The 24,284-nt window shown below is 38.8% G+C and overlaps 2 protein-coding genes across 7 annotated transcripts; one reads left to right on the forward strand and one right to left on the reverse strand.

The window, feature by feature from the left end:
- On the reverse strand, positions 1–8,735 carry DCLRE1B (DNA cross-link repair 1B). 5 transcript variants are annotated; one of them, XM_087889361.1, is made up of 6 exons: positions 7,768–8,016; positions 7,284–7,683; positions 6,337–6,536; positions 5,970–6,135; positions 5,156–5,338; positions 1–1,581 (listed from the first exon to the last, which is right to left on the reverse strand). In XM_087889361.1, exons 2-6 carry the CDS (start codon positions 7,405–7,407, stop codon positions 458–460), a joined length of 1,797 nt encoding a protein of 598 aa, XP_087745487.1. In that variant the 5' UTR covers positions 7,408–7,683; positions 7,768–8,016; the 3' UTR covers positions 1–457. The 5 variants fall into 5 exon arrangements, with proteins under 5 accessions (XP_087745487.1, XP_087745488.1, XP_034270163.1 ...); XM_087889362.1 differs by lacking the exons at positions 7,284–7,683; positions 7,768–8,016 and adding an exon at positions 8,596–8,735; XM_034414272.3 differs by lacking the exon at positions 7,284–7,683 and having other exon boundaries at positions 7,768–8,170.
- AP4B1 (adaptor related protein complex 4 subunit beta 1) lies at positions 8,345–22,790 on the forward strand. 2 transcript variants are annotated; one of them, XM_034414269.2, is made up of 11 exons: positions 8,345–8,479; positions 10,302–10,458; positions 11,963–12,187; positions 12,567–12,697; positions 13,238–13,385; positions 14,479–14,975; positions 15,881–15,964; positions 18,293–18,396; positions 19,812–20,019; positions 20,322–20,606; positions 22,223–22,790. In XM_034414269.2, exons 2-11 carry the CDS (start codon positions 10,346–10,348, stop codon positions 22,648–22,650), a joined length of 2,223 nt encoding a protein of 740 aa, XP_034270160.2. In that variant the 5' UTR covers positions 8,345–8,479; positions 10,302–10,345; the 3' UTR covers positions 22,651–22,790. The 2 variants fall into 2 exon arrangements, with proteins under 2 accessions (XP_034270160.2, XP_034270159.2); XM_034414268.3 differs by lacking the exon at positions 8,345–8,479 and adding an exon at positions 8,817–8,942.
- The last annotated feature ends 1,494 nt before the right edge of the window (positions 22,791–24,284 follow it).

Genomic DNA, 24,284 nt, shown 5'->3' on the forward strand with positions numbered 1-24,284 from the left:
TTTTCATTTTAAAATTTTATTCGGAAAAATATAAATATATCACTGACAAACCACATTCCTTTTTCAGAAATATTGTTAATTCACAGGAAAGATTTCAGTAGTGAATAAGTCATGAAAAGACAGATTGCCCCTCAGTTAAAAAACAATCCCAATTATGTCAACAAAAGTACATATTTAGGGGTCTATGATTTTTCAGCTGAATTAATACCAATAAGCAGCCCTAAAAGATAGGAGAAAACCTAAAAAGTGAAGAGACATGCTGTTAATACTGAAGATTCACTTTTTATCAAAATGGATCAGACAGATCTATTTTAATGAGTAACTGGAGCAGGTGGGGGAAGGACGCAGATATGCCTCACTTGAAAATCAGATTATTATTCCATAGCTACCCTCTTTTGGCACTTGATCAGACATTTTGCTTTTTCCTGTAAGTTCTTGTCCAGAATGCAAGTTTATATTACTCTATGCCTATTGATACTCTTCCTCTTTTTAAGTAGTTTTCTACTTGCAAATCAAAGTTTTCTAGGGACTTTCGTTTTGAGAAATTTAAGGGAGATAAATTATATTCATGACAAAGGTTTTTTAAAACCTGTTGACTGGCCACTCTGTGAATTTGATCAGGCTGTGATGCTGTTGAGAAGACATCATTGTCCAAGACTGGTTGAGCAAGACAGTCTCTGTTCTCACAGGAAGAAGGAACTCTTTCTAGTCTGGAGATTGTATCCTTTCTGTCATTGGAGAAAATGCATGTGCATGTTGATGTTACAACTGTGTGACACGTTTTCAATTCATTGTCAGCATTGTCTTTCAGCTGTTGTTTGGTGGAAAACATGTTTTCTGACTCTACCACAGGAAGTACTCGGTCATTCTTAAGGTTTGATAGTTCTAGCATTGTTTCTTGCTGTTTCTCTTCACACTGTGGAAACTGAGCACACTGTTCTTGTCTAGAATAAGGCACAGTTCCGTTTGTGGATTCTGAGCAGCACTGCTCAGAAATTTCTGTTTCAGGGTAATATTCATTCTGTCCAGTACATTTTTCAGGCGAGTCAAAGCAAACTCCCCTTGGAGCATGGTGAGAGGCTGACAATTTGAGCAGTTTTATCAGCTTTTCTTTCTTTTTGTTTTGCTTGACTTGTTTAACTGATTCTGGAACTTTAGATTCCAGAAGTGAATAGTTTTCAGAGCTCAAGTATTGTTGAAAATATACTTGACATGCCTCATTCTTCACTACAGGAATGATGGAGCAGGGCTTTAGCCAAGCTACAAATTCTAATAGTTCTTGGAAAGATGAGTGGTCAGAATAAGGAACAACATGCATATTAGGGTGTCTGATTTTCACTGGTCTGCTGGTAGGGAGAATAGCTATGGTTGGATGATTCCGATTCCAGTTGGTCATTGTTTCTTTGCAGATTTCTGAAAAATCCACAGCATGAATCCATCCAGCTCCTTCTTCAGAAGTGAAAACATTCTCAATCTCCAACAGCTGCATAAGCTCCAACTTCTGGGGACTCACCACAATCCATGTATGAAATTCTTGGGCCAGTTCCACCAAAAGTGACTCCTTTCCCAAGCTATATGTACCTAAAAGATGATAAACACCTGTTAGTGTTTCAAAAGCCAGGTGGTCTAACACTTACAGTAATTCAATCTTCAGAATGGAATGTATTTAACTATTGAAATAATTGTGGCTTAGCAGTGGAAGACTTAAAAAACCTGAAACATTACACCTTCCCTTGGTGGGTTCTTGCTCCAGTGTCTAATGAATCACCAGGCAACCTTATGCAACTGTGCTTTTCCATTGTGTGTGTGTGTGTGTGCGTACACACACACACACATATATACACAAACATACATACACATATGTGTGTGTGTGTGTATGTATGTATGTGTGTAGATAAATATTTGTTTTCTGAGGTTTTCGTGGGTATTTGTATGTAGGTCTTTGGTTATTCGGGTTTTCTTCCGCGTAAAATTGGAAGTGTCTTGGCGACGTTTCGACGAAGTCTCATTCGTCATCTTCAGGCTGGCGTTTTCGGCTTCGTGCTTCTAGGAGCACGAAGCCGAAAACACCAGCCTGAAGATGACGAATGAGACTTCGTCGAAACGTCGCCAAGACATTTCCAATTTTACGCGGGAGAAAACCCGGATAACCAAAGACCTACATAGATATATACATAGATATATAGATAGATATAGATATATATATGTTTTCTGAGGTTTTCGCGGGTGTTTGTATGTAGGTCTTTGGTTATTCAGGTTTTCTCCTGCGTGAAATCCAATTTTACGCGGGAGAAAACCCGAATAACCAAAGACCTATACATATACATATATGCATACACACACACACATATATATATACACATATATATGTCTTCTTAAGTTTTCGCGGGTGTGCATATGCAAAAAATTAAAATCTCGGGTGTTTTCCCGTGTCATTGTAAATAAGTTGGTTAAAATGTTTAAAACTCTGGTTAAAATCCCAGCTTAAAATCTTCTAAAAATCCCTACAGAGCACTCTGCAAGGTCCTTTAAAAACTCAGCTAAAATCCTACCAGTGACTTTAAAAGTCTCTCTTATAGCAACGTTTCGACAGGCTCACAACCCTGTCATCTTCAGGCTCATGTTTCGTTTGGAAGCTATGGGTTCTCTGTTGCGAGGTCGGAGCTGTCGCTTATCTATATTTGCTGCTGCTGACATATGCTAGCTAGCCTGCAACTCTGTGTCCCTATTGGAGGACAGCAGTTTTTCTTCCTGCTTCCTCATCCTAGCTGCTTGGCTGCGTGTTACAGGCCCAGCTTTCTCAGATTCTCTATTATGATCTGTCTGCTGTAGAGGGGAAAGGATTCTGGTAGGCATCACAGCACCCTTGATTGTTAGTTGAGATCTCAGCCTGTCTTCTGGCTCAATCCTCTCTCTCTCCTTATTGCTAGCCACCCTCTGCAGAGCAGGAAGAATTCTTGCAACACCACTGGTTGCTTGTTGGAATCTCTGCCTCTCTTCTGATGTTAACACTCGAGTTTATCTCAGTGCAGGTCCCCAAATACTTGATAACCTAGAGGCGTTGTCTCGTCTGTTCATATTCTGAGGCCTCTTTTCAATTTCGATGGCCTCCCAGATTATTCTTTTGTTGAGATGTTCCTCTTTCGCCACTGTTCTGGTTTTATTAAAATCAATATTGTGTCCCGTGGCTTTCATGTGTTGTACCAAAGAAGAAGTTTGCTCTTCTTTCCTCACTGCATTTTTATGTTCTTCTAAACGTACACTTATTCGTCTATTTGTCTGTCCAATATAAGATGACTGACAGGAGGCACATGGCACTTCGTATATCCCCTGGTTTTCCAACTCAGTTTTATCCTTAGGGTTTCTCACCATCATCGATATTTTTCTATCTGTACGGAACACTGTTTTTATTTTTTGCTTCCATAATATCTTACTAATTTTATCGGTGGTCCCTTTTATATAGGGCAGGATGGCAGTTCCCATATTCTGTTCTTCTTCTTGGGTTTTGCTCTGTCCTACTGTCCCTTGCTGGATTATAGTTCTAATTCTATTTTCGTGGAACCCATTTTCCATTAATACTTCTGTGAGGGTCTTAAGCTCTGTTTGTACATGTGCCTCATCTGCTAGACATTTAGTTCTAGTGATTAAAGTTTTTGCCACTGAACTTATTTGTGAGGGATGATGGTGTAAGTGTGCGTTCAGGTAACGATTTGTATGTGTCTTCTTTTGGTAAATACTGTGTCCTAGGGTGCCATCAGTTCTCTTATATATTAGTACATCTAGGAATGGGAGTTGATTTTCATTCTCCATTTCCATAGTGAACTTTATCTTCGGGTGCATGTTATTCAAGTGTGCTAGAAAATTGTCTAGCTTGTTTTTCCATGAGGCCAGATGACAAACGTATCATCTACATATCTGAGCCATAATTTTGGTTTATAGATAGTTTGTTCCAACGCTTTAATTTCAAATCCTTCCATGAACAGATTGGCAATAACTGGGGAGAGCGGTGACCTCATTGGTGCCCCTTGCATTTGTTTATATCTTTGCCCTCCGTACATGAAGTAGGTGTTAGATAGGCAATGCTCTGCCAATTCTATGATGTGGTTTGGTGGCTGGTATTTGTTTTTGATCGTTGCTAGAGCTTCTGTAACGGGTACTTGGGTGAATAATGAGACCACATCGAAGCTTACAAGTAGGTCACCCTGCCCTATGCGTTGGTTTCTCAGAATTTCTATGAGATGATATGAGTTCTGCACATAGGAATCAATCGATTCTGCAAATGGTTGTAATTGTTTGGCTAAGTATCTAGCCAAGTTTTGTAGCGGAGAGCCTATAGAGCTGACTATAGGTCTGAGGGGTATGCCCTCTTTATGTATTTTTGGGAGGCCATATAGTTTTGGACATTTCGATGACTTCTCTCTGGGAATGATTGTTTGTTGAACTTCTTTATCTATGGGACTGGCCTTTATCTTGGCTTTGGTAGTTTTTTCTAAATATGTGGTTGGGTCAGTGCTTAGGGGTTTGTAAGTAACGTCTTGGAGGAGCTCAAGTAACTTTTTGTCATAATCTACCGTATTCATTATCACCATAGCATTGCCTTTGTCTGCAGGCAGTATGGTTATACTATCATCCTTTCAGGATGACACGACGAGACGAGACGACGCCTCTAGGTTATCAAGTATTTGGGGACCTGCACTGCACTGAGAGAAACATCAGAAGAGAGGCCGAGATTCCAACAAGCAACCAGTGGTGTTGCAAGGCCTGCCAGAATTCTTCCCGCTCTGCAGAGGGTGGCTAGCAATAAGGAGAGAGAGAGGATCGAGCCAGAAGACAGGCTGAGATCTCAACTAACAATCAAGGGTGCTGTGATGCCTACCAGAATCCTTTCCCCTCTACAGCAGACAGATAATAATAGAGAATCTGAGAAAGCTGGGCCTGTAACATGCAGCCAAGCAGCTAGGATGAGGAAGCAAGAAGAAAAACTGCTGTCCTCCAATAGGGACACAGAGTTGCAGGCTAGCCAGCATACGTCAGCAGCAGCAAATATAGATAAACGACAAATTTTCACACTTAAAACATAAGGATTCTCATATCAAAGAACAAGCTCCATGACTTCTTTCCATTCAATTAGGTCTGAAAAATTAGATCTTCTTACCAATCTTCACCTGATGATCAGGATGGTCCCTAATCAACTTTTTAATTTGCTCAATGGCCTGTTCCTGGGATGGTAAGATAATTTCAGGGCGACAATTAGTATTATCCAGATAGAGGAAATTGATAAACTTTGAGTTCCTTAGAACTGGATCTTGCTGCATGTTAGGAGTGTAACGAAAATCACCTGATAAGACACAGATATAATGGGAGTGTCAGGGGAAAATGTTCCTGGGAAGCAAAAACCTAAATTAATTAAGAATACATATTTTTAGTTATTCTAGAAGGAAGCAATGTTGTAAATCTTCTAAACTGTTTTTCAATGTGAAATTCATATTTCATTGAGTCTTGTAAAATTACTGGTAAAATACTTTACTAGTTTTCAGCTAACTACTGAATATGTATTGATACAAAGTGGATTTAAAATTTCTTCTACATCCAGGCCTGTACCTCAGACATTATACCATATAATTCTGTTGTTGGAGAAATCAGAGGTCATACTTTTAGAGCTTGCTTCTACAGGTAGCATCAAAGAGGAAAAAACAAAAAAAGCAGCTGAGAACACATGATTGTCATGATTCAGACAAATTTATACCACAAGGGGAAATCATGTAGCGTCCTTAGAACTATCAAGGAGAAAACCACAGCTCCACCAACACTAGCAGGGGCAAGCTGCTGTACAAGCAAACAACCAAGCTTGAGAGCAACAAGGACTTTATAGTTCAACACTCAGCAACACTCTCTTCTACTGGAAGGACAATCATAGTTGCAATCTAAAATGTACTTCACCTCCTTCTTAAAAACAAGGAAGTTCATACCTGTGTAGAGGATGACACCAAAGTACCCTTCAAAAAGGAACATGACAGATCCAGGGCAATGGTTAGCATCTATCAAGGTCACTGTCATGGTCTCTCTGCCAATATCATCTAAAGCCACAACATGGCTATCTCCCACTTCCAAAGGACAGATCCATTGCTTAGCTACCTAGAATCCAAACAAAGACATAGTAGAATCAGCGTGAGACTTTGTCAAAAAGATAAGAAAATGAATAGCATGCTAAATGATGCTGAAGTACATTTTCCAGCATTATGAACACTAGATAGGTTTGTCAGAATGTTTATTTCAGCAACACCAGGAGAACAAAAGCTAAGAGAAACATTAGAACAATTACACGTACTTAAGTACCTTCAGCCTGAGATGTAGAATTTGACCTGTAACAGGCGAACAATAAACAGGTTGGTTCCAGGTGCTGGAAAGCCCCACAGTGTGGTCACTGTGCATATGAGAAAGAAAGAACAAGCGAGCCTGCCTAGCTTTCCTGATGTTCCAAAAATCTACCGCAATGGGTGTGCCTGCAATCAGAGTCCCATTCATCACTCCAGCTCCTATAAAAACAATGAATTTGAATATTAAAAAAAAAAACGCAGAAAAGTTAAGATGAACTCATGCATCAGTAAAATTCCAAACTTTGATATCCACTGGCAGTAAGAACTTTATTTAGCTTAAGGTAATGTACTTTATTTAGAACTTTATTTAGCTTAAGGTAATGTAGCAATGAAGGGACGCGGTGGCTCAGCGGCTAAGACACTGAGCTTGTCAATCAAAAGGTAGGCAGTACAGCAGTTTGAATCCCTAGTGCTGTGTAACGGGGTGCGCTCCTGTTACTTGTCCCAGCTTCTGCCAACCTAGCAGTTCAAAAGCACATAAAAAATGCAAGTAGAAAAATAGGGACCACCTTTGGTGGGAAGGTAAGTGTTCCGTGTGCCTTTGGCATTCAGTCATGCTGGCCACATGACCAGAGACATCTTTGGACAGCGTTGGTTCTTCGGCTTTAAAACGGAGATGAGCACCGCCCCCTAAAGTTGGGAACGACTAGCACATATGTGCAAGGGGAACCTTTACCTAATGTAGCAATATAGTATAATATGCTGTCTTTCTTACTTAGCACTTAGGACTTCAATTACTGTGTTTCATGACACATTCACAGATTGACACAATCTGTGCAATATATACCAGATGTTCCCCACTTATTCCAGATCCCTATTGTTACATAACTCTACAACTATTTGAGGATTATTACTGGAATGCAATGTAATAACTGTGGACTCTACAACATTTTTGTGTGCATATACCTTCAAGCCAGAGTTCTGAAATAGTTCTGCAGTTTTCTTGAGGTTTTTCAGAAGTGGTTTGCCCTTGTCCCCTTCCTAGGGCTAGAGAGGGTGACTGGCCCAAGGTGGCACTGGAACTCACCATCAACTAGTGGTCATCTTAAACTAAACTAAACCAGATTGGCTCTCTCCCTGCAGCATTCTTCTTCTATGAGTTATTAGTAGTATTTGAGATGACATCCAGGAGATCCTCAAGTTGTTCTTTTTAATGAAAAATGGCCTAAATGTCGTGTGAAAGCTAAACCTTTTGACATTTTAGCATTCCAGTTAGAGATTTAGGAGAAGGCGGTCCAGCGCAGAAAACGTTTGCGGCTCCCGCGGTCCGGCACTTTACCACTGCTGTTTCATGACTCGGCGAGCACTGTAAAGAAAAGTTTATTTGGGAGCTCAAACCACCCCCGTCCCTTCCCGAAATCATTTTGCAGAGAGCAACGTGAAAGCTTACTGTGATCTCTCGTAGACTTGCAGCACAGGAAAGAGAAGGCAGCAGAGAAATGGATGGTTCTCCTTTTCCCAGATGCAAAAATGTCTACCCGGGGAGCGTCCCGATCGGGGGTATTAGAGAGCTCTTTGTAGGACTCTTGCGTGAGCAGGAAGGTTGGATTGGATGACCTCCAAGGTCCCTTCCAACTCTGTTACTGTCACTTTTCAAATGTATTTCACATGTACTACTAGCTTTTCCCGCCAAAGAACGAAAGAATCCAAACACCCGCTCACCCATAAGACATCGGGACAAACGAGCATGCGCGGCACTCTCCGGAGAAGAAAAAATTGAGAGCCAACCAAGACGCTAAACGCATGCCCATGATCGACCTGTCGGGAAGCTCATGCGCAGTAGAGTCATAATGTGACGGTTCCCGTCGTGAGCCCTCGGCCGGTGTTTCTTGGTAGCTTTAAGATGTGTGGGCTTCAACTCCCAGAATTCCTCAGTTGAAGGCCATACATTTTAAAGCTACTCGGCCAATAGGCGTGCAAAACTTGAGATGGATATCTAATTCCATGGTCGGAAGACGAAACTTCCAGGATACCTTGAAGCCTCTTTTTTTTTCCTCTGAGAAGACTGTTAAAGAGACAGAAAATAAAAAAACAGTAGAAAAATCCAGGATTTTGCGGAACTGTGACTAGGCAACAGCAACCTTTACTTTCTCAAGCAAAAGGTAGCAGCAAAGCCTGCGTAGTGTTTGTCATGGGAGGAAACCAGGATTCTTTTGCATTGCAAAAGGGGGGCGGTAAAAAAAAGAGAGGAGGCTGCGGCTGTTCGGGATAACCTTACCGTGTACTCCGCTGTAGATCAGTAATAATCCATATAACGATACTTCCTGCTACTATTGCGTATTGGGACCCTACAGCATATCTGAGGTTTTTTCTGCTTTCTGATCCTCCCTCTTCCTTAGTGCACCGGGATATTAAGCTAAAAAGCCCCGGAAATGTTTTACGATTAAGATAATGTAAACCTTTATGGGACTGCCAAACAAATGAACTGCCCTGCATTGTATTGCCGGATGTCATTGAATTTGAGGAACGAAAAATTGTATTACAGCTTTTAAAAGATTTTCATGAGTGTTGTCTTCCTCCACTTAGAGCTCTGTATTTCCCAGAACTTGCTTCCCTTCGAAGGCGGTAAATTGCAAAATTGGACTTTCGAGGGCATTCACTCCATTTATTCTCTAGTTGCCTGGTTATATAGAGGTTGTAATGCTTCGGTTTTTGTTTTCTGTCAGACCAAAGCATTGGTGGGCATCATCATAAACAAATAATAAATTGGGGTTTAAAATATTTGTGTTTTCAGAGCAAGGAAATCAGCTTCTTTCCTGTGTTTAAGATTAAATGTAGTTTCATACCAACAATGGTATACAATGACTGTGTTCATTATACAACCCTCATTTTTGTTGTGGCAGATAAGTTTTATTTTTTAGTTTTCCTTCCTTCCTTCCTTCCTTCCTTCCTTCTTTCCTTCCTTCCTTCCTTCCTTCCTTCCTTCCTTCCTTCCTTCCATCCTTCCTTCCTTCCTTCCTTCCTTCCTTCCTTCCTTCCTTCCTTCCTTCCTTCCTTCCTTCCTTCCTTCCTTTCCTTCCTTCCTTCCTAACTTTGTACCTACCAGCAGTATCTTATATCATGAAGTGTTCCCTGAATTTAATAGCTTACAGTACATGTTGTCAAGGGCCCAAATTTTGTTCATGTGACTGTGGGGATGCTGCTAGAGTCGTAAGTGCAAGGACCGGTTATAAATCACTTTTTTCAGTGCTGCTGTAACTTTGAACAGTCAATAAACAAATGGTTGTAAGTCAAGAACTACCTGTGAAGTATCACCTACTTATGGATTTAATACCTCTTTCTTGGAACTATTCATCTGATGAAAAGTGATTTGCCAAAAAGTGATAATTTGTTAGTTTGGTTTTGTTTATATATTTTATTGTTTTTACAGTACAATAAAGTCTAACATAGCTACTCTTCGATAAACCAAGTGTAATTAGTTATTTGTTACATGCTGCTATTCTTGTCTTATTGTTTTCTTGCCTTTCTATTATAGCTCTTATATTTACTGTATTCTAATTGCTGTAAGCTCCTTGGAACAGAGACTTGTCAGCTTGTTGCATGCTAAAATGCCATGCTTGTTACTGTCAAATTGAGAGCCAGTTTGGTCTAATGGTTAAGGCATCAGACTAGAAAGCAGGAGGTTGTGAGTTAAAGTTCCACCTTAGCCATGAAATGTCTAAGTCACTCAGTTGGGTGACTTTGGGCCAGTCACCCTCAACCCAATCAACCTCATAGGTTTGTTGTTTTTGTGGGGGAAATAGGAGGAGGAAAGTGTGTTGGAAATTTTTGTCACCAAGAGTTATTTGGTAAACATAATAAAGGCAATAAATCTCTGTTGTAAGAAAAGATAAAACAAGAGATTGAAAGGGGCAGAATGGAATACAAATGATATGCTCAGTTTTCTTTCTATGACCGCATCTACCTTTGTGACTGCTATCCTAGGTTCTTCAACAAGCGGTACTGCCAAAGGGTTTAGAATCTCAACAATGCCATACTTTGGTTCAGAGGATACAGTGAAGGAGCTGAAGAGAGCCCTGTCCAACCCTCATGTGCAAACTGACCATCTTCGCTATAGGAATGTTATCCAACGAGTGATCAGGTCTGTGCTGAGATGCTTGTGTTATGCTACAGTTTTCTTGTATTTTGTCAATTATAATTGGTCTTCCGAAATGCTGAAAGTTTTTAAATTGATATATGCAAAAATTGTTTTCGATAGTTGTTTATATAATATTGTAACAAAATTAACTATCAGGAAAGTTTAAAGCTAATAAATAAAACAATATATAATGTTTATACATTTTAATAATAATATGTTTATCATTAGTGTATAATTCTATTTTAAACTCAGTTTTACTTTGTTCAAACCATTATGTATTTTATCCACTTTAAACCTTTCTCTTAATTGTATATAAGAAAACCATTGACAAGAATATCCTTCCGTTATCATATTTTTGAATTTCATTTTGCAATCCTTTTGAGAAAAGTCTGGTACATCTCAATAGGTTAATTTACTTTTCAAGAGTGCAGAACATTAGCGTGCAAAGTCCTAGTGCTGTGGATCTTAGCCAATTATAAATAAAATTGGGATCAAGCTATTTTCCAAGGCACCTGAAGGCCAGACAAGGAATAATGGATGGAAACTGATCAAGGAGAGATTCAACCTAGAAATAAGGAGAAATTTTCTGACAGTGAGAACAATCAGCCAATGGAACAGAAGTTGCCTTCGGAAGTTTTGGGAGCGTCATCACTGGAGGCTTTCAAGAAGAGATTGGACTGCCATTTGTTAGAAATGGTGTAGGGTCTCCTGCTTGGGCGGGGGGTTGGATTAGATGACCTACAAGGTACCTTCCAACTCTGTTAAACTGTTAAATAATTTAATCTTATAATCTGTACATGAAAATTCATATATAATTTTCATTTTTGGCAAATGTTACTTAAAAAAACTTTCTTAAACAGGTCAAAGAAATATCCAAGACATTTGAAACATGCTCTCGTTAATTGAAAATCCTATTTAATTTTCCTTCTGGTTTGTCAAATTTTATTAATTGTTGTCAATATATTGCAAAGTATAAAAAGTATTAGGTAAACATCATATTATTATGGATATACAATCTTCTCCTTACATTCTTCTATCAAAACTGCATCTAATAATGCTTTCTAAGAGAACTGTTGAAATGTTCTTATTTGACCTGGTGTTGAATAGCTAGGCTTAATAATGTATATAAATTGACACATTTATATTTCATATTTCTTGATTTATCTTTTCTGATACTTTGGAAAATGTAGGATCACAGTGAAATAAAGTATGTCAAGAATGTAATATGTAGTCAAAAGTAAGCATAAAATGCTCCAGGTGAAGAATTTAGGTTTTGTGGTGCAGAACTTAATTTGACTGTTTGCAGTTAACCTACTGCACTGAGGTGGAATACAAATAAAACTTTGAATGTATTAGCACAGATATATACACATTCTGGGTGACAACTTGTTATGATATATGTATTGACTATAATAATTAAAAAGTCATACAATATTTTGGGTTTTCAGGTAGATTAATATGACATCTCCGTTGCTGTATCTACATTTTTCTGATCTTTTTCTTGCAGGCATATGACCCAAGGTGTAGATGTGTCCAGTGTTTTTATGGAGATGGTTAAAGCTAGTGCTACCATAGACATTGTTCAGAAGAAACTAGTGTACTTGTATATGTGTACATACGCTCCCTTGAAGCCTGATCTAGCTCTTTTAGCTATCAATACTCTGTGCAAAGACTGTTCAGACCCCAACCCTATGGTTAGAGGTCTGGCCCTGCGCAGCATGTGCAGTCTGAGGTAAGAAAATGTACTGCTTACTCTGACCTTCACAGTCATCACATATGAGAGAAGGGTATATTGTGTAATACACTCAAATACAGGGGTCAATAACTCATGACCTGAACTAGGAGCTTTCAGTTCTTTTTTCTTGAATCTAACTCTTATCAGTAAGACATCACTACAAATAGCACTTCCCTCCTAGTTCTGGGACACATTTAAAGAGCTTTCTGTTTTGCTGGCCAAGACTGAATTTCCCTTGAATTATGTAGACTGTTCTTTTGCTATCAGATCTTTGGAGCCTAATGCAGCTATTTAATAATATTTTATTGAAAGTATTGAGGGCATCAATTTAGTGTTTTATGAGAATTTATAGATTGATTGCCTACAATGTTCCTAGGATGCCTGGCATACAAGAATATATTCAGCAGCCAATCCTGAATGGTCTACGAGACAAAGCTTCTTATGTAAGGAGAGTAGCTGTTCTTGGTTGTGCAAAGATGCAGAAACTCCAAGGAGACTGTGAAGTGGGTAAATAAACACATTTTTTCCATTCTTTTTTCAATCCCACCTCTCCTTTCATATTAGAATAAATGTGTGGCATATAGTTTTGATGCTATAAAGAGAAAGTTAGTCATGAATGTTGTAACAGTTCTACTTTGTGTGTAGGGTGTGGTGATCTCCCCTTCACAGAAGACACATTCTGCTGGATACAATTCTTCCTACCTTGCTCCATAATTATTTGCTAGAAATTCTTCTCAGCAATCTCATATTTGTTATTTATAAACTTGCCTGAAATTCTGGGTTCCTTAAACAATCCAATAAACTACAATAAGATCAATAAAAGAAAGATAAAATAAGGCACTCAGTGAAGTGAGGGGTCTCATTCTTCCTCACCAAAGGTCTGGATGAAGACCCAGCTCTTTTAACCAACAACAGTGTGAGGAACATCCAGATTGTTTTCATTAAATAATAATTGTTTATGTTTGTATACATCCTGTTAAAAGCAGCATTTTATTGCCGATGAAAAGAGAAGTATTTCTGACTTCCTTTCTGTTGTGCTTTCTGCAGATGGTGCACTAGTTAATGAGTTATATAGTTTGCTTCGGGATCAGGATCCTATCGTGGTGGTAAATTGTCTGAGGGCTCTTGAGGAAATTCTGGCACATGAAGGAGGAGTTGTCATCAACAAACCCATTGCCCACCATCTTCTTAATAGGTACATTCCCCTCCAAAATTCTTGAGTAAACTAGAGGTATTGTTCTCCACTATCCTTTGTGTTTTGAATTGTGAAAACCATATGCTTGTCAAATTAATGCTAATATTTTCTGTATTAATTTATTGCATTTATAACCTACCTTTTTGCCAAAAAAAGCAATCATTGCAGCTAACAATAATAAAATAAATAAATAAATAAAAACATTTAATTAAAATACACCATGAATTAATCAAAAATAATTTTGTGGGAGAATACCAAAATAGTGAAGTCTTATTTCAAGAGATTGACAGAGCAGCTAAATAGTAAACAGCTGCTTGAACAGAAATAACCTACTGACAAGAAGGCAACTTCTCTCAGCAGGAAGTGCCTAAGTTGGAATCCACCATTGAAAAGACCTTCAGATATAGTGTGATGTAACATAGTCTTTCATTTTTACATGGTGGCAGCTGAAATAATTACTTGCTCTGCAGAATTGTTTACTAGTTCTGGCTTTAAAGCATTTGAGTATTAATATAAAAGACCCTTTGCGATTATATACAGTTTAAATAAAATTATCAGTCAGCTTGTAAACCCAGTGCTCACAGATAATATATGATTGCTCATCTGATTTATAGGGACATACATAGCAAATATGATATTATTGTTATTAATACATTTATCCCATTTTTTATTTATATCTATTGGACACGATCAAACAGATGACAAAAATCTATGTATCTATTTGAGAACGTTAATGCACCCCATGTTCCTGCCCCCTAATTTTCCCACAAAGTTTGGTGGGTTGGATTGAAGGAGACTAAGTGGCCCAAAGTCATTCTGCCAGCTTTTATGCTTAAGGGAGATGATCTGTCATTCAAATATATATTTGTATTATTCTTTAAAATTTTGAAATATCTGTATGTCGAGGGCTAAGTAAAAATTTACTTAAAGTATATTGTCGTAGTATTTGGTCATATCCCTCCATTTCATGTTGCTGATTCATATATTTAAGTTTAATATTGATGAAATAATGGAAAAAGTGGCTTGCAGATTGGGAGAGCGAAGCTATAGTTTCACTGCATCACCATTTGTGTTGGTTTTTTCCTCTTTGCAGGATGCCAGATCTAGATCAGTGGGGGCAGAGTGAGGTGTTGACTTTTCTGCTACGATACAAACCCCGCTGTGAAGAAGAGCTTTTTGATATCCTGAATTTACTCGATGGATACCTTAAAAACAGCAGTTCCAGTGTAGTGATGGCTGCCACAAAACTCTTCTTGGTGCTGGCTAGAGACTTCCCACATGTCCAGGCAGATGTGCTTGTAAGAGTTAAAGGTCCACTCCTAACAGCATGCACATCTGGGAGTAGAGAACTCTGTTTCACTGCTTTGTGTCACGTGCGCCAGATAATAGACAGCCTTCCTGGCCATTTCAGTAGCCAATATAAGAAGTTCTTCTGTTCTTACTCGGAACCACATTATATCAAGTGCCAGAAAATGGAAGTGCTGTGCAAGTTGGTGAATGATGAAAATGTTCAGCATATATTGGAGGAACTGAGAGACTACTGCACTGATGTGTCAGCAGAGCTTGCCCGGGCAGCAATATTTGCTATAGGTAAGTGGACTGCTAGTATTCTAATGCAAAACCTCCAGCAGGGAAATACATGTATACCAAAGTTGTAATCTCTATGTAAACAAATATAACACAACACTCCTCTCCCCTGCAATTATATTGCGAATTCTGCATTTGCTAGTATTTTTTTGGGATAGAAAAGAATATGACTGTCTTTATAAGTGTGGATAGAACAATCTTTTCCAGAACAAAAAATATGCTTCAAAGGCAGAAGCAAAGTATGGTCAAACTAGAAAACGAAGCAATTCAAAGTTAGGCCAGACTTTTGAATATGTTTGCTATGATCCCTGCCAGCTGAGATATTTCTGAAAACACAGGTTACTACACTCATAATAACTAAGAAAGTATGTTTGCTCGAAAGTAAATTCCACTGCATTTTAAGAGCGTAGCAGCTTTAGTCTTTATTTCATATCAAATGACTCCAAAATTTAAGAACTTTTCTTAAGAAAGCTTTTTTTTACTGCACTCCTAAGTTTTCTTAAATTTTGGAGTCATTTGATATCCTATTGCATTGAATTGTAAAACTAAAGGTGGGATTAAATCTAATGTCTCAGAGAGAAGTTCATTTCATTCAGTTACATTGAATGTTGGTTATCAATTTGCTGTATTATTGCTTAACTTATGAAAGTTATTCATGTTCTCTTCCTTAAGTGGTCCAATAACCTGCCTAGAATAGTCTTATCTTTAATATTACTGTTCCCAAAACTGTTCCATTTTGTCCCATTTTGCATAAGATTAGGTTTCACTGAGAACTACTATTAGAAATATCTGTGTATTGCTGGATCACTCTTTCCAGGTTAAGGAATTACAGTATTAAGCAATCTTGAGAACTTTGGGTCATATGTGTGATATTTTGTTGTTGTTTTGTTATTGTTGTTATTTTTTAGGAAATATTGCAAGAACCTACTCAGATCAGTGTGTGAGGATTCTAACAGAACTCCTTGAGCTGAAGCAAGAACATATAACATCAGGTATTATTCCTGATTTTCTGGTTCATATTTGATTTGCACCATTGTAAGATTTAGCCTCTTCGATCAGATGCGACATAATTTCTTCTAAATATAGAAGAAATCCAAAAGTTGCTTCCAAGTGAGTAGGGGCAAATACATGGTACCAGTTGGTGCCTCCTTAAAGAAACTGCCTATTTTCCTGGATCACATAGAGGCCAAGAAAATAAATAATTTGCAATGAGGACAAGATGTGGGTGTGGAACACTCTTATCACTTTCTTAATTAAAGAACTTCAACAGGTGTGGCAAGGACACTGATAGTTATTTCAAATCATATTTTTTTTGTCTTTAAATCTGAAAAGCACAGTCCATAGTAATTGCTATTTTTAAATGACATAAATCTTCCATTTCCTCACTTGAGACACTGCCCCAAATCATGTGGGATGCTAATACACCAGGTATTCATGTTTAAACCACTGATGCTTTTAAGATTTTTTAAAGTAACTTCGCTCATTTTGACTCCGTCCCCACCCCCCACAACTCTGAATTGGTAAGAGAAACTTAATCAATAGAAGCTAGAAATGTTGCTCGGTAAAAATAGACTTTCCAAATGGGAAAAGAAATCTATTCTAGAAGAATTTGCATCTTTGGGAGTCTCCTCAATTTGTCATAGTTCCTGGATGACCAAGTGATTGCTCAGTGCTAAGAGTGTTTTACATATCTAGCTGTCTATTCTTGGAGAGAGCAGATCTGGCCCCAGATCATATGCCTTAGTTCCACCCAGATTCGGTTCCTGCTATTTATTTTCTATGAGGCTGCCTAGAAAGCTGTTCTTAACTAGCGGTGCTGCAAAGATGTAACCTGCCATTTTTTTCCTATGCTACCTGTTTTAAAATACCATGGGCTTCCATTTCAACTCTGAAAGCAATTCAGGGTATTGGTATCACTTAGAATTCTCCATGTAACTTCACATAAGGATGGGATCTCACCATTCCTCTTCTCTGATACTAAGCACAGGAGCCCGCCAGGGTTGTGTGCTAAGCCCTTTCCTTTATTCCCTGTACACGCATGACTGCACCCCATTGTATAACACCAACGCAATTATTAAATTTGCGGATGACACAACAGTGGTGGGGATCATTAATAATGAGTCTGCTTACAGGAAGGAAGTACAAGGGCTGACATTGTGGTATAATGAAAATTTCACACTTAACACCACAAAAACTAAAGAACTTATAATTGACTTCAGGAGGGAGAGAGATGTATATCTACCATTGTACATAAATGATGAGGAGGTGGAGAGGGTGGTTGGTTTTAAATTTCTGGGCATTTATATCTCGGAGGACCTCTCATGGACTATGAATGCTAACATGCTTGTGAAGAAGGCACAGAAGAGGCTGTACTTCCTGAGAATGCTCAGGAAGATAAATCTACCTCAGCATCTACTTCTGTCCTACTATCACAGCACCATTGAGAGTGTCCTGACATGGCATTCTTGCATGGTAGGGGAGCAGCTCTGTAGCGGACAAAAAAGCTCTACAGAGAACCATTAAAACTGCCCAGAATATCATCGGACTCCAGCTACCAGCCCTGGACTACATCTTCGAATCTCGCTGTTTGAGAAAGTTGCATAACATTCTCAGAGACTCTTCCCATCCTGCTTACAATTTTTTTAGGACTGTTGCCTTCTGGCAGAAGATACAGAACAATTAAAACTCGAACCACACGTTTTCTGAATAGTTTTTATCCCAGAGCTATAATTGCATTCAACAATGAACTAAAGGGCCACCATCAGTGAGCTGTTGGACAGTATTACTTGGTCTGTTGTGTGAATGTTTGGGTGGTTTAGGGGTGGGGAATTGTGGTGGGTGGGAGTGTGTTTGGGGATTATTATGTGTCTTTGGTCTTTGGGTGTTAAGTGAATTTCATTGTATGGGTATACTGTGTATACACGTACAATGACAATAAAGTTATTTATTTATTTATTATTTAGAATAATGGGAGACCTTTTTCCTTGTGCATGATCCTCTCTATCAGCTATGCCATCTCCTCAATCACCGTTTCGCCTTCGGTGATGGTCAGGGAATCAGACATAGCCGTTTTAGTGGCAGCACCCTAATCACGGGTCTTCCTTCTGAGGCAGGTCTAGCATTTTATTGTATTTTAGGTAAATAGTGAAAATACATTTTGCTAGGATTTTATTGCATTTTAATTTTATTAGCTGAAAATTCTATTTTAACTATTCCTTAATCTGAAGCTTACTCCACTCGGGTTTTGATGGTGTTAAGATGTTATCATTTTGAGCAAAAAGTGTTATACTATAAATATATTGTTATCTATTTCCCTACAGCTGTAGTACAGGTGTTCCGAGATCTAGTATGGTTGTGTCCACAGTGTATAGAGTGTGTGGCCCAGCCTTTGTCTGGCTGTGAAGAGATCATCCAGGACAGTGAGGTAACAGAAAATGCTTTTTGTAAATCAAATGACTCAAAACCCTTGAGTCCAGTTCCAGAAGCAAAAAATGCATCTTGTAATCTAGAGTTCTGTATGAAACCCTCATTTCTGGTATAGCAGCCTCCAGCTGTAATATAATGCATTTTATAATTGTATCTGCCTCTCTTCTATTCTGTTGATGAAATCTAAAATTGAGTCTGAAAGTTTAAAAAAAAGAGCATACTTTTATTGTATATAAGTGAGTTGTTAGCGTAAGCAATCATAAAATCATTTAGTTTAGGAGGATCTGAAGATACACCTGCATAAAAATTTTATTTTTCTACCCCTTATTCTATTTTAATCTTGCCTTCCCAAAAGCAAAAAAAGTTAAATAATTTGTTATCTTACCAATTTTTAATCACAGAAATGTAAAATTAGTAGCCTTGGATATTATGGAATATGGCTGTAACAAAAATCTTTGCTAGTATTGGCATAATCTCACAAAATAAAATAAAACCATAATAGGAAGATTATTAAAGAGATCCAACCCAGAATTTAGGACAAATTTCCTAACAATGGAAACAATTAATCAGTGGAACAATTTGCCTCCCGAAGTTATGGGTGCTCTAACACCGGAGGTTTTCAAGAAGAGATTAGACATTTGTCCAAAATGTATGGAGTCTCCTGTTCAATCAGGAGATTGGATAGAAGACCTACAAGATGACTTGCACTCCTATTATTCTATGTTCTAATCCTTGAAAAATTCAAGATTATGAGTACTAAAATTCTTAGAGTTTTAACTCACATGACAAAGTACAAGTAGTGTTTTATAATATTGTTTCTCCAAATTAAATTGGTACCGATCCTAAGATTTTAATTATGAAGCAGGCACATGGTGCAGCAGCCTCAGAATTTATTTCAACATGTTTTCTGTTCCTATTTGCTCAAATACAGGTAGTCCTCAAAGTACAACCACAACTGAGCCCAAAATTTGTTGTTAAGTAAGACATTTGTTAACTGAGTTTTGCCCCATTTTACAACTGTCCCTACCAGTTGTTAAGTGAATTACTGCAGTTGATAAGTTAGTAACCTGGTTGTTAAGTGAATCTGGCTTCCCCATTGACTTTGCTTGTCAGAAGGTTGCAAAAGGTGATCACATGACCTTGGAACACAGCAACTCTCATGTCATAAATATGAACCAGTTGCCAAGCATCTGAATTTTAACCACGTGATCATGGGGTTGCTTCAAAAATTGTAACTGAAAAATGGTCATAAGTAATTTTTTTCAGTGCCGTTGTAACTTTGAACGGTCACTAAACAAACTCTTGTAAGTTAAGGACTACCGGTAACATGTACCTCCTTAACATGGAGGCTTTGTATGTGAAGTGTTCTCAACAGTACTGAATGCGAAATGTTTTAATGGTTTAATTTTTTAGGGAAAGCAAGCATTAATCTGGCTTCTGGGTGTACATGGAGAAAGAATTCCCAATGCCCCTTATATATTAGAAGATTTTGTGGAGAATGTAAAATCAGAACCATTCTCAGTTGTCAAGCTGGAACTACTGACGGCTGTGGCCCGGCTCTTCATAGCACGTCCCGCTGAATGTCAGGATACCCTGGGGCGATTGCTTTATTACTGCATTGGTAAGTCTGTTACTTCTATGGTGGTTGCTGTATCGTGAATTAGATGAACGACAACAGTTACAGTTACTGTTGAAAGGCATATGCAAAGATAGACAGACCGACAGACAGACAGATTTTCTAACCAAATCTCAAACTATTTTGTCACAAGTATTTTTCTATTCTGTCTGTACTGCTAGTGTCAGATATCTTAACAGGTTCTAAAGGAAAGAGGGAAGGATTGGGAGAGACCTCTTGGAATGCAGTACTAAAAGCCAAGTGCTTATTTTTGTTGTTGTTGCCAAATGTTTGTGTCTGTGATCCAGAGGAGGAAAAAGACATGGCAGTTCGGGACCGTGCATTATTTTACTATCGCCTATTACAAGCTGGTGTGGAAGAAACAAAAGGAATTCTATGCAGTCCAACATCGGATCGTTCTCTCCGCCTTTTAGAAGAGCAGACTGAAAGTTCCATTAACGAATGGGTCCATGACTTTAATTCCTTGGTGCCCATCTATGGCAAAGATCAATGGGCAGCTATAACAGCTAGTCGAGTAGTTGATCTCCACTGTGCAGACTCCAGCACAGATGATTCCAAAAGAGAAGGCAAAGGTAAGAGACACATGTAGATTTTAGTTACTTTCCTATTCTTCCTGTGCTCACTTATCCTAATAAGGATAGCCAGAGTATTCATTGAAAAAAAATTAGATATTAGTTTATGGAAATTCTCAGTCATCCGGGTCATGGTTGTCCCAAAGGTACTTTTTTCAAGAGGCAACTGGACTTTCTGGTTTTTCTTTGAAGATGTTTTGTTTCTCATCCAAGAAGCTTCTTCAGGTCCAATCAGCCTCTTGAAAAAAGCATCTTTGGAACATCTGATTGACAAGTTATTCTTCGCTTCATAAAGTTTTTTATTGCAATGTTCATGTTCATGATAAGAACAGCATATAGTATTACTATTAACAGCTTATACTGTTAATAGTAATTTCTCTACTGCAAATTTCCACAGAACTTGGCTCTCTCTCTTCCATATTATTTAACTATATGAAACTGATCCATCTTTTAGTTTGAGGTAAGACATTATCATATGCTGCTGTTGTTCAGCTCTATATTGTCACCTGAAGAGATGCAATAGAGGTCCTTTTTCAGTTTCTGGAAGTTGTGAAGGACTGGATTTGACAAAACAGACTCAGACTCCCAGCAAAAGAGACCTAATGTTCTTATGCAAACAATCTAGCTTGATGCCACTTCATGGTTGATTTTGTGCAAAATTGCATTTCCTCTGGAGGTCCTTGAATCAGGGTTCTCCTGCATTAGAGCAGCAGGTCAAGACCATGGCAGAAGAGCCTTTACTCAGCTTTGACTGTTGTGGTAATTACACTCCTTCTTGGACTAGACACCCTTATGTATTTAGGGATTCAGATTCAGATTCAGATTCCTATCCCTACAATCACAAAATCACAATTCAAGTGCTTGACAACCAGCTTGCATTTAAAACTAATTGCAGCATCCTGCAGTCACATGAACAAGATTTACAACCATTTTTACAGATTTCCACCAAATAACATACATTAGAGAATCAGGATTTACTTAACCACCATGTTATTTACTTAATGACCATTGTAAAAATTGTTATAAAATCGGGTCCCGCTTGATTTAGGACCGCAATGATTCATGATGGAAATTTTAGTCTGCATTGAGGTTGGAAGTCAAGGCCTACCTGTAGATATAATTAAGACTCTCCTTCTTACATAAGAAACAAGAATGTGGACCCAGAGAAAGAATATAGACATCTACTAGGAGACTAATGGTCTTCCTTATGCAGTTAGTTGGTCACTCTGAGAACATATTGTCAGATTAAATGGGGCAAGGATCCAATCCAGGAGACACTGCTTATGTTCTTATGATATGTTTCATTCATGGCCCTAACAGTATGGAATAGCCGACTTCCTGAGGTACTGGGTATTTGCAAAGTTGTCAACATTAGTTTATTCAGATAATCTTTGGAAACTAATGGTGGATCTGGGTAGCTTTTATGATTAAAGTTTGAATCTTGATTTTGATTTTAATGTACAATGCATTTTATACAGAGGATTAGAAAGATGAGTTTAGTGTTATGTATTAATAGATGTTATTGCTGCATACCTCTGTGAGTCAGATGATTTGATGGTACACAAATGTATGTAATAAATAATAAGTAAATATTATGGCCTTTCTTTCTTTTTCAGTGCCGCTGATATTGGAAAAGAAGGAGAAGGACCCTGTTCCTAATGCCAGTTCCAGTAGCCTCACCTTAATATCTAGTCTATGTTTGACTGCAGAGCAGTTTGAGAGGACGTGGCTAAACCTGGCTGTTGGCTGCCAGCAAGCCATTCCTTGGCAGGAATCCGTGCAACCAGAGACTTTGCAGGCTGCCCTGCAGATGGTCCATATTCAGACTATTGCAATGAGCAAGCCTGGTTCACAGTCATGGAAAGTCTACCTAGGGGCACAGGATGACACAGGCTGCCTTTTCCTAACTGAGCTGCAGCTGGACGCAGGAGGTGCAGAGATGCAGATGTTAGTGAAGCAGACTGAAAACAAGCTAGAAGCCCTGCAGGCATTTGTCTCGCTCTTGAAGACAGTTCTGGAGACAGTGGCAGGCCTGACATCCTGATTTTTCTAATTTATGGGTTGGTCATAACCAGGAAGAGACAGCGATTTTGTATATGGTTTATTTATTGTATTCTTTAGGTGAAGCTGTAGGTCTTACAAGTTGTCAATAAAGACTTTCTACAGCATAACTTTTAATGCAAATGAAAACGCTGTGTTTAGAAAAATATGCACAGAAACCAACCACCCTCAAAAGGCCTAATATGAAGAACACGTCTATGGACAAACAAAGGGAACTTTGCTTTTATCTACAGAATTAAAATGGAAGAGCTGAGATGTGATGTCTCGTTGCCTGGAGGCCGTGCGGGTCTGGATGGGGAGGAACAGGCTCAGACTCAACCCATCCAAGACCGAGTGGCTGTGGCTGCCGGCGTCCCGATATAGTCAGCAGGTGCCATCGTTGACTATTGGGGGTGAATCTTTGCCCCCCACAGAGAGGGCTCGCAATCTGGGTGTCCTCCTAGACGCACGGCTGTCTTTAGAAGAGCATATGATGGCCGTGGCCAGGGGGGCCTTTTATCAGGTTTGCCTGATCCGCCAGTTGCAGCCCTTTCTGGACCGGGACGCCTTGCGCACGGTCACTCATGCCCTTGTCACCTCCCGGCTGGACTATTGTAATGCTCTCTACATGGGGCTCCCCTTGAAGAGCACTCGGAGGTTCCAACTGGTCCAGAATGCGGCCACGCGGGTGGTTATGGGCGCAACTCGTTGTGCCCGCGTGACACCCCTCCTGCGCGAGCTGCACTGGCTCCCAGTGGTCTTCCGGGTGCGATTCAAGGTGTTGGTTACCACCTTTAAAGCGCTCCATGGCATAGGACCCGGGTACCTTCGAGACCGTCTTCTGCCACCAATAGCCTCCCACCGACTAGTCCGCTCCCACACAGAGGGTCTCCTCAGGGTGCCATCAGCCAAGTTATGTCGGCTGGCAACGCCCAGGGGGAGGGCCTTCTCTGTGGGAGCCCCAGCCCTGTGGAATGAACTGCCCCCGGAAATACGTAAGATCTCCGACCTCCGGGTGTTTCATTGCGCATTGAAGACCCTGTTGTTCCGCCAGGCCGGGCTATCAACATAATAATTTTAAATTGGGGTATTTTAAATTTTTTGGTTTTAAATCGGCCAAATCTATTTAATTATTTTAATTTTTAATCATTGTTGTGTCTTGTGTTTTTAAATTGGCTGTACACCGCCCTGAGTCCTTCGGGAGAAGGGCGGTATAGAAATAAAATTATTATTATTATTATTATTATTATTATTATTATTATTATTATTATTATTATTATTATTATTATTATTATTATTATTATTATTATTATTATTATTTCAGGGTGATGGTAAATTAAGGAGCATTTGTGTGTCTGGAAGATGTCACTTAGCAATGTTCCCTCTAACGTCTGACAGCTGTGTATGGAAAAAAAAGATTTCTGCAGCTTTTCCTAAATCAAGTACAAATTTCTTTGCCACAATATGAGTATATGAGTAAATTGCAAATTAAAAAATAGCAATTATAACTTTATTTCTGCTTAATTTAAAATTTATTTATTTATTAAACTCATACAGCTACCTGTTTTAAATAGAACAATCTTAGGCTCATAATAAAATCAATAAAAACACTAATAAAACATGTCACTCATACACAAA

This window comes from Pantherophis guttatus, chromosome 3 (genome assembly GCF_059756535.1).
Source record: "Pantherophis guttatus breed Tessera chromosome 3, ASM5975653v1, whole genome shotgun sequence".
NCBI classification, from domain to species: Eukaryota; Metazoa; Chordata; class Lepidosauria; order Squamata; family Colubridae; genus Pantherophis; species Pantherophis guttatus.

Coding starts and splice junctions, on each gene's coding strand:
- DCLRE1B (XM_087889361.1), bottom strand. CDS start 7,407: ATGGTGAGTTCCAGTGCCACCTTGGGCCAGTCACCCTCTCTAGCCCTA. Junction 6,537..7,283: donor TTCAGAACTCTGGCTTGAAG/GTATATGCACAC, acceptor TTGTTTTTATAG/GAGCTGGAGTGATGAATGGG. Junction 5,339..5,969: donor TGGTGTCATCCTCTACACAG/GTATGAACTTCC, acceptor GTGTCTTATCAG/GTGATTTTCGTTACACTCCT.
- AP4B1 (XM_034414268.3), top strand. CDS start 8,879: ATGAGTGTTGTCTTCCTCCACTTAGAGCTCTGTATTTCCCAGAACTTG. Junction 13,386..14,478: donor GCCCACCATCTTCTTAATAG/GTACATTCCCCT, acceptor TCCTCTTTGCAG/GATGCCAGATCTAGATCAGT. Junction 20,607..22,222: donor TTCCAAAAGAGAAGGCAAAG/GTAAGAGACACA, acceptor TTTCTTTTTCAG/TGCCGCTGATATTGGAAAAG.